Below are 10,264 nucleotides of genomic sequence, written 5' to 3'. Positions count from 1 at the left end.
CCTCCTCTCTTCTCCCCTCCCCCCGACGAAATAGAAACAGTGTATCATCTGTATAGAAAATAATATACACTTTATCAATCAGTGGAAGCTTCAAATCCTACCCCCCCCCCCCCCTCCCGAGAAAAATGTCTGAAAAGAAACCTAATTGGAAATGTAGAATGCATTGCACGCATTGTTTCTACTCGAAAACATTTTCAGACAAGTAGACTTCACCACCAGGCTTCCTTACAGACATTTATTTCGTATAAGGGGGTGGGGGGGGGGGGGCTTGAAACTTCCGAGGGGTGGCGCACATTGGTTAAAGTAAATATTTTCTATTTAGATTTAATGGATTTTTTTTTTCAAATGATACTTGAAGAATCTGATAACCAACTGTTTTTTTAAACATGTGTTTCCCATATTATTGTTATTCGCAGCATATAGTCATATGCCTATGCAAGCAAATACGTAGTCGAGGAAATTAAATCTTTAAGTTACAAAAAATATCTGTCGATTAGTAGTACCTATATAACGTGTACATTTTATAGCTAAAATGTTACTAGCGTTTATCAGTCCCAACCCAACATAGGCACCTTTTTCTTACGATACCGCCTACACCAGCGCGTGGGTACGGCTAATCAACAAGACCCAGAAAAACAAAAGGCTCACAAACAAACAGGTAAATGCGCGGTCCAGCTGACAAGTTATTAATACCTGTCTCCTGTACGTTCGTGTCGAGTGTGTGGGCTGGGGAGAATCCTCGAGATCTGGGGGAGGGGGGGGGGGGGTGCTTGGGACTCATGCAGGTCAAAGTTCGAGCACAACGCCATCAAGGTGGTACAGACGGGATGTCAACACACTCCATTCAATCAAAGTCAATTCACATCTTCTTTTGTACAGCTCTTGTGTGGAGTCATTCGGTCCAGGGCGTGTGAAGTTTAGAATCTAAAAGCATACACAAACATGTACATCATATATATATATATATATATATATATATATAATATATATATATATATATATATATATATATATATATATATATATATATATGTGTGTGTGTGTGTGTGTGTGTGTATTAGAGAGAGTCTGCTTATTGCCAAGCTTGAGTCTAAACATTCAATTCTTTATCTGTTTATTTTGAACACAGTATATTTGCTTTTATTATTGTTTTTATGTAAGTTGATAGATTGGGCCAAATATGTGCGGACCTTGCAATTCCATAACGCTGATTTTAAAAAGTGGGAAGTTGCAGTGTTTCTTCCAGACTTTTTTCTCCGGGGGGAGGGGGGGGGGCGGTCAACATTTTCCGGGGGGGGTGGGGGGGTGGCGGACACTGGTAAAAAGTATATATTTTCTATATAAATTCCATTTCCTTCGTGGGGAAGTCTATCGCCCCCCCCCCCCCCCCCCCCGAAGAGGTACCTGGAAGAAACTCTGGGGAAGTTGTAGTACGAAGAAAGAGGCACCATGAGGTTTAGAGATCTATTCGAGGTTATTTTATAGTTGCTCAATATGTATTGATGGGGGGGGGGCTGTTACACTCTTTCAATGCGCTGCTGGATTCTATTTAAACTCCACGCAGTTCTCTTACAGATTATTACAGAGTTTCAGGCAACTCTTTGAAGCATATCTACCGCCGCCCCCCGAATTTGTAAGGAAACAGCTTGGTTTTTTTTTGTTTGTTTTTTTAAATATATTAATCTTTAGATTTCATAGGCAACTTAACTTCCACAATTTTTAAACCTTTAACCGAATTTATTGCTAAGTGGGACTGTGGTTGTATGTTCAAACTAGATAAAACACAGTATGCAAATCCCAAGGCACACATCCGAAAAATTAAGTGTTTCCCCTGTTTCAGTTAAGTAGGCCTTGTGGACGTAATGTAAAAATAAAATCTTTGTTTTCAAAAACTCCGGGTCTCACAAAAATATCACGTTGTTGCCGGATTAAAATTTTAATTGGCAAGGGGAAAATAATCTTAGAACCTCTTTCGTGATTTGAATAGTACTGATCAACATTACAAGAAAAGTATGGATTAATAATATTCATTTTGGTCAGACGTAGATCTAGATTCAAGATCCTAGTGCATTTTGTTCATTTCATGAAAACCTTTACTCAAGAAAGGACAGTTTCATTTCACATTCGCCTAATATAACATTAATATTAATCTTTGGCTAAATATCAAAATAAGAGGATCTAAAATCTAAGTTGTCTTGTAAATCTAAATCTAGATTCTAGGCCTAGATCTAGATATTAATAAAAACGTGTACAAAATTGTGGCGTTAATAAATATTCGTGTTATGGTTTACTATTCATAATTCATAGTATAAACTATATGCCACGCTGGCTTTCAGTATTTTGCTATTTATTTCTAAGTGTGTTAAAAAGATAGATAACTAAAACACACTTGATATAAATATTAATAAAAATTTTAAGCTACTTAAATCTCAGAATTTAAGTTGTTAATTATTTTTATATATGTTAATTATCGGTGCATTTTAAAAATAAAAATGAGCTACTTCATACTTTGTCCTGGCCAGAATTAGTAATTGTTCCTAGAGGGGTTGCCGAATTCAAGTCCACGCCCAATCGCCATATTTGTTTCTCACCGGTCTGCATTGAGTATACGTGGAGTTAACGTAAATCCTATTGGTTTTAGTAAGTTAATTCATGTTTTTATGGCGAAAATATTCAAAATATAAAGTGCCAAATGGCCAGCATGGTGATTTTAGATTAATTATCTTTTTGTTTACATTCTATTACGATTTATATTGGTAATCGTGTGACATCTTGTTTAGCAGTAGATCTATTGCAACCTACACCGGGCCACGCCCACTTGTACTAAGTAAGGTACTGCGACTCTGAGGGCTATTGTATATTTTCACTCATGAGGCTTCTTCTCGTTAAGGATTTCGGGTTTGCCTTATTTATGTGAAATTCATTTTGTTCTGGATTAAAATAGAAGTGTGCTGTACTAGAAAGAAGACATTTTGTGTTTTTTTTCCTGCTAGAATTCCAAGGCAAATGACTTGAAATGACTGACTGTCACTAAAGTTAAAAGTTTAAGAGAATGTTAGGCCTAAACTGAAAAACTCCCTTAGTTGGCAGTTTTTACAATGAATGTACTGAAATTTAGATTCAGTAAACATTACTTATTAGAATTAATGTAGATCTAGAATCTAGAAGCAGTCTCTAATTCTGGAATATAGTAGCCTAATTAAGAAAAGTTTAGTTTAGTTGTTATAAAGTCAAGAGCAGGTTAGGCCTCATTTTTATAATTTTAAAAGTACGCCCCATGTCGGTTTTCCCCGTCTTTAAACAAATAATTTTAAAGCTTTATTACTTATAAGTTAATATAAGTCACATTCAATTCTGAAGTTGACAGTGACACTGAACTGTTATTTGAATATCAATAGATTTCTCACTAGCCCAACTTATTTGACTTCCTTTTCAATGGCTATCTGTAGTATCTATCAAAGAGCACCTAATAAAAAATTAAAACAAACCTTAAATTCTAAAACCATTTGGCCTCAAAATCTAGCCTATAGCTAGAGGCCAATTACAGGTGAATGGAATGTGCAGCTTAAAGAAAATATTGACTTACATCAAAGTTATATTTTTGTTCCAATGTGCATGCATGTGTTTTTAAAAACAGCACTATGCATGGCCTGATTTTTCTTGTCATTTGGGTCTGTTAAATGTTTGAGAAATGAAAAAAAAAACATGTGCTGGCCAGTAGGGCTCTAGTTTCCTTGCAGTAACTATGTAATGTAATATTGTTGATACCAGGTTGTATAGGTACTGCCTCTGGTTAGCTATGTGGAGAGAGGATGTATGATACATGGGTCACTTCAAGCTCTTCTCAACTTTCTGCACAGTCCTTACACCTTGATTTCCAAGGCAGAGTTATCCAATCATGCCTTGGGACCATTTTTTATTTATTTAGGTCTTCCCTCTATAATTTACTTCACTTTTTATGGAAGATCAAAGTACCATGTAAATTTCGTATAATTCAACTAATCTTTTTTCTTCTTCAGATTTTACAAGCAGTACTTTTAAAGTACTGGTATTTTCTTAAACACGTGATACTGGTGGACTTGCAGCCATGCCGCGTCCAGTAAGTTTAGCAGTCTCCATTCATAAAAAAAAACTATACCATTGCTAAACATTTGCTAATTATATGCTTTCTTTGAACTTTAAAATACAATCTATATGACTACTTTTTTTTAACAGCACATCAATGTCCGTGTTACCACCATGGACGCTGAGCTGGAGTTTGCCATCCAGCACAGTACAACGGGCAAACAACTGTTTGACCAGGTGGTAAAGACTATAGGATTAAGAGAAATCTGGTTTTTTGGCCTCCAGTATATTGACAGCAAAGGATACAGTACTTGGCTAAAACTTAATAAGAAGGTATGTTTTACTCGTTTACTTAATTTAACCAGTAGTAGTTTACATATGAAATCATCTTTACTTGCGTATTGTTTTTTTGTTTTTTTTGTTTTACTCAGTTTGAACTAAAAAAAAAATAAAACCATCCATAATTATATGATGAATGTTTTTGTTTGCATAAAAATTCAAAGCATTTCCTATATTAAAAATGTTTTTTTACGACAGGTTATGAGTCAAGATGTAAAGAAAGAGGTCCCACTTCAGTTTAAATTCCGCGCCAAATTTTTCCCTGAGGATGTTTCAGAAGAATTGATTCAAGATATTACACAGGTTTGCACCTTTTATTTTTTATGTCATGCATAAATTTATCTACTAAAAACTATGAATATTTATATAGACTTGAATAAATTATCTTTACAAAATGAATCTGACATTTCAGAAAATGTTTTTCCTCCAAGTGAAAGAAGGTATTTTATCAGATGAGATCTACTGCCCCCCAGAAACAGCAGTTTTGTTAGCATCATATGCTTGTCAGGCTAAATATGGGGACCACACTGAAGACAACCCTAAACCAGGTGCTCTAGCCAATGACAGGCTACTCCCACAAAGGTAAACTAATGCAACCTGATATTTATAATCTGACACGTGGCTTTCAAAAATTTTACTTCTCTGAGTTTATTAGAAAACTGTTCACAAGCATGACCAGATTTATATAGTGATAAATTGCTTTTTAATAATAATTTTCATTTTTTTAGGCTGAGCAGGTTTAATAGTTTATATTCAAAAACTAAAGTATTAGTTAATTTAAAATGGTTTTGTAAGCGTGTTTTAATTAATTTTGGGTTTCATTTAGTGAAGATTTCCACTCTCTGTCCTGATTACCTGATTGATGCTGTTAACTTACAATTTTGTTTACTTATGACCACAGAGTGTATGATCAACACAAATTGTCCAAAGAGCAGTGGGAAGACAGAATAAAGAGTTGGTATGGTGAACATAAAGCCATGTTAAGGTACGCTTAAGGTTTAGTTTAAAAAACCTCACCCATGCCCTAGGTTGAAATAATTTTCATACACAGATTTAATCAAATATTTTAAGTTAGTTGGTTTACATTACTGCAGCCAGCAATTTTTGTTTGGTTAAACTTACTGATTGGTTCTTATTATTGTCTTTTTCAGGGAAGATGCAATGATTGAATATCTTAAAATTGCACAAGATTTGGAGATGTATGGTGTAAATTATTTTGAAATTAAGAACAAAAAAGGAACAGACTTACTTCTTGGTGTTGATGCTCTAGGCTTAAATGTTTATGAAAAGGATGATAAGTGAGTGTACTTTGTGTACGGGCAGTCTATTAATTAGTTTTCATTGCCTATTCAAATGTTGACGAATTTGTTTTCATTGCATACATAAATATTAAAGCATTCTTAACTAGTTATGGTGACCACTTATTTATATTTCAGATTAACTCCAAGAATTGGGTTCCCTTGGAGTGAGATTAGGAATATATCTTTTAATGACAAAAAATTTGTTATCAAACCTATAGATAAAAAAGCACCAGTAAGTAAAATCATGCTTTTAATTTAGTAATGTTGGAAGATATGTGTTAAATCTATGAGGTTAGTGTTATGACATATTTGCAAGTAGTTTTTTTCTTTTTAAAATGTTCTTTAATGGAGCACAGACACAAGAAATCTGAATGTTGCGCTTCAGAACATTTTCAATGCTTTTTTTTTTAAATAAATTTTACTTTTAGATCTTTTTATGAATGTACACTAATAAACAGTTTGATATTATGAACATAATATTTTTAATTTTTCAGGACTTTGTCTTCTATGCTCCTCGTCTGCGTATTAACAAAAGAATTTTAGCATTGTGTATGGGCAATCATGAATTGTATATGAGAAGAAGAAAGCCAGATACAATTGAAGTACAACAAATGAAGGCTCAAGCTAGAGAAGATAAATTAGCTAAACAACAAGAGAGGTAAAAGATTTTCACCAGTGTGTTGTTTTTTTATGTGTTTGCTTGAAATTTTGTTTGGTATTTGTATTGTACTAGATCTATCAAATATAATATTTATACATACCGTTCTTGTTGTTTTATTTTAGAGCACAGTTGGCTCGTATGAGAATGGAAAGGGAGGAGTCTGATAAGTTGAGGAAAGACTTGGAAGAAAAAGTTAAACTCATGGAAGAAGAACAGAAAAAACGAATGAAAGGTTTGTATAATTATTTTACGCTCCTTTTGTTCCAATTAGCAGAATTTATCTGTTAATTCTGTTGGTTACATTTCTATTTCTCTAATAAAAGTCTTTGTTTTCTCTCAGAACTTGAGGATATGCAACTTATGATTAGAGAGAGGGATGCCAAGGTGGCTGAGTTGACCAGGCTAAGAGAAGAGTTAGATGAGGAAAGGCGGAAGGCTGAAGAACTTCAGAGGGAGATTGAGAGGAACCAAGAAATGGAGCAGTGTGAAAAGGAAAGACTGGTGAGTTTACATTCTTCATGTGAAATACTATGGTGGCGCACAGACTATAAACATTTAATATATCACTAGTACAACATAAAGTTGAACTGCTCAGTTTTTTAAACAGCTCGTTTTCTGTAATTAATTAAAATAAATCTTTTGTCTAGGCGGCTGAGCTGGCATTAACCAAAGCTTCCTTGTATGAGAGATTAAATGAAATTGAAACCAAGGAGACTGTTGTGTCATCTCTGTACTCCGAGCTGGAGACTGCAAGAAAAAGTGCGGAAGAGAAGGAGCATGAGCTTAACAGGGTGATGACATACAGTCAACAGAGAGAACAGGAGCTCCAGGCTCAGCTGCTGGTCAGGTCAGAGATGCATGACCAGCATGATGAAGGAGAGGAGAACGAGGGAGATGACACTAAGGAATTTGGTAATTATAACTTGCATTCTTTTTAATTGGTTTGTCATCCTTTTTTTGGTGACTTGTCACTTGGAGAGGGTGGTTGTGTGACATTGATTTAGTTGTACCTCGCAGGATATTCTTAAAGTGCTGGTTGTCATTTCTATTCTCTCTTTCAGATGCTGGTCTTAGTATTGAAGATTCAGATTTGCTTTTGCCCAGACCTGAGGAGGAAAGAGAAACACAGCAAAGCAAGGACAAGAGACTTCAAGAGCAACTTAGGGTAAGCACAATATGGTTCATGTTATAATATTAAAAATTAAGATTGCTTATACTTTAAGATTATTTATATTATACTATCATTAATTAACATTCTTTATAATTGGATCAGATTTCAAATAGTACATTCAATAGAATGTTACACTACTTTTAGTGTTAGAAAGTATTTTTTCTACAAAACATGCAAACTTACTAGTTGCAAGTTTTGTTTACAAGTGTAAATGCTGTGTTAGGATGTAACTTTTTAACTAAATGCAATTGTTTTGGAAAGTTTTTTTTTTTGTTCTTTGCTCCATCAGGCTCTAAAAGAGGACTTGGATGCTGAGAAGACCAAACAGAATGCCATAGATCTTTTACATCAGGAGAACATGAGGCAGGGAAGGGACAAATACAAGACGTTGAAACAGATCAGACAGGGCAACACCAAACAGAGGGTGGATGAGTTCGAGTCCATGTAACCCACTGCCATGTTAAATAGTAATACCATCAAACATTTTAGTTGCTTTTTTTTTTTTAAAACAAATTATTTACAATGTACATCTTAGACACTAACTGAAGTGCGGTATCACTTTGTTGGATCCTATTAATTTGACCCAGGAAATCAAATTTACATGATCGATTTCATTTTAAAGTTTAAAATTTATTCTTTAAAAGCTGTTTTTTAATATATAATTAACAATATTTGGCTAGTCATCAGAATAGTTTTTGGCCGAGCGCAATCATTTCCTGGATCACATTAGCTCCTACAGCTTGTTGCTGCAAATGGTATGTCCAAAGTTTCTGATTAATGTGCTTCTGTTGCGTGTTATATTCCATGTTAATTGAAGCATAGTGTATTCATATCCAGACTCCCCTACAATTATATAAACGCATGTTGAATGGATGGTAGCTGTAGGTTTATAGCCATTTTTTGTATTGTTTTCTTTTTTTTTGTGTTGTATAGAGAGTATGTCTGCTCTTGCAAGAAACATTTATATTAGGCTTCAAATATAACTTGAGTGAAAATGTTTTTCTTTTTTGTTTGTGCATGCCTATCAATTACTTAAATCATGTAGTTTTGAAAAGTATCAAAGTTTGAACAAAAGTTGACTTTCTTTGTATAGTATAAATTTCTAAACATGTCATAAGCCCTGTGGACTTTTTGGCGTGCAATCATTTTTTTTTTATAATTTTTATTTAAGGGGGCAGTATCACCCAGACTAAGGGAGGAAAACAAAAATATTCACCAAAAAAAAACTATTCGACATACACATGTCAAAATTGTACAGCAGTAGTAACGGTTCTTCTGCAATAATACAGTATATAAATTGTAGGGTATATGTATAGCAACATATTTGCAAAAAATTATTTTGTTCATATTTTATTACATTTTGAATTTTGTGTAAACAATTTTCCGAAACCATAAGTAAAGTACTTAAAATTTGCTATAAACCTTCCTTGCGTTAATGGCTATCGTCTGAACTAAAATCATAGGATTCTAATGAGGGATAAATTTTTTAGAAAATTTCTAAGTTCAATTTTTTTTGTCTGACTTTGAAAAATTCTAAAAATTTCAAAATTTGTCACAATGGATATCTTCTAGTTCCAGCGATAGGCTATCCTGTTATGCATCTCCCAGTGTATTTTCAGCAGGAAGGGCCTAAATGTTGGAAAACCGCAGCCACAAATTACTTAGTGAAAAATTTTTGGTTATATTATTTTTAAAAAATGTTTGCATCATACGTTAACTTTCTTTTATGTGCTGTTTTATAGCTCCTTATTAATTACTATTATGGTAAAAAAATTATGTGTGTATGTGTAATAGTTTTTTTTTGGCAAATTTGTTTGTCAATTTTCAAATGTCTGGGTGATACTGCCCCCTTAATGTGATGTTGGGTGTAAATTATAAAGTTTTATGATCAGTTTCAAATTAGATTATTTTCAAAAAAAAATTGAGTGCATTGGGGTTGTTTTTTTTTTTTTTAAATTCCACTTGATGTGTATTGAAGACTGTTTGTTTGTATCATTCCACACATCCATTTCAAGCAATACACACTGAACACTTTGCTCTCTTATGGCAATTAGCTTAATTTGTTTTTTTTTTAATTTTTGGTGGGTTTTGGGTTTTTTTTAAACCATCAGTCCGCATAAGTTGGTATGCTTGCTCATATTGTTCTAGTGGTTTCTTCCAGTATGTATGTTTGTGTGTTGGTTTTATTTTTTTTTTGTAAGATTTATAGTTTATATTTCTTTGTACAATCAAAATTATTGTAGCTGCCCCTAATTTTGTTTTTCATGCTTATACTTGCCACTCAAAGAACAGAAGAAATATTTTTGTTCAACAAAAACAATTTGGAAAAGGAATGGCCAGTTTAGACAAAAATGAACACAAAATTTACGAAATTAAAACGAAATTTTTATACTACCCTAGTGTTAGTATTTGTTCTAATTTACACCTTGGCTTGCTAGCATGTTTGGACTTAAGTTATTACTATGCAAACTAAAACTGTATGATGTTTAAATAAAGAACTTGTCAAAACGACTAGTAGTTTGAATTATTCTATAACTAACCATGGGTGGAAGTTTTCTAAATAACCCTGGAAGAATCAGCTGATTAAAGTTTAACTCTTTTTAGATGGGAAATAATGTACAAATAGTTTACTGTTGCTGCCTATCAACTATCATATCAGTATTTGTGATTTGGGAGGGCAGTGTGAATGTCTTAAGCAAGGACTAACCTTTGACTGGTTCAATCTCT

General features: G+C 33.6%; 1 protein-coding gene across 1 annotated transcript; it reads left to right on the top strand.

Annotated features, from left to right (window-relative positions):
- Positions 1-2,522: 2,522 nt before the first annotated feature.
- Positions 2,523-10,048, top strand: LOC131955804 (radixin). Its single transcript, XM_059320078.1, has 14 exons — positions 2,523-2,640; positions 4,020-4,099; positions 4,216-4,398; positions 4,603-4,707; positions 4,817-4,986; positions 5,306-5,389; positions 5,556-5,702; positions 5,841-5,937; positions 6,200-6,363; positions 6,489-6,598; positions 6,707-6,867; positions 7,014-7,278; positions 7,428-7,531; positions 7,827-10,048. Exons 2-14 carry the CDS (start codon positions 4,088-4,090, stop codon positions 7,983-7,985), a joined length of 1,761 nt encoding a protein of 586 aa, XP_059176061.1. The 5' UTR covers positions 2,523-2,640; positions 4,020-4,087; the 3' UTR covers positions 7,986-10,048.
- The last annotated feature ends 216 nt before the right edge of the window (positions 10,049-10,264 follow it).

Source organism: Physella acuta, unplaced genomic scaffold (genome assembly GCF_028476545.2).
Source record: "Physella acuta isolate Inbredline_101_S28 unplaced genomic scaffold, ASM2847654v3 ptg001105l, whole genome shotgun sequence".
Lineage (NCBI taxonomy): Eukaryota > Metazoa > Mollusca > Gastropoda > Physidae > Physella > Physella acuta.
Note: the sequence above shows the minus strand (reverse complement) of the source record. Positions and strands in the feature narration are given on the sequence as shown.

Bases quoted from the DNA above. Each gene is read 5' to 3' on its own strand.
- LOC131955804 (XM_059320078.1), top strand. The intron at 4,399-4,602 runs GTATGTTTTACT...TTTTTACGACAG, and splicing joins GGCTAAAACTTAATAAGAAG to GTTATGAGTCAAGATGTAAA. The intron at 4,708-4,816 runs GTTTGCACCTTT...CTGACATTTCAG, and splicing joins TGATTCAAGATATTACACAG to AAAATGTTTTTCCTCCAAGT.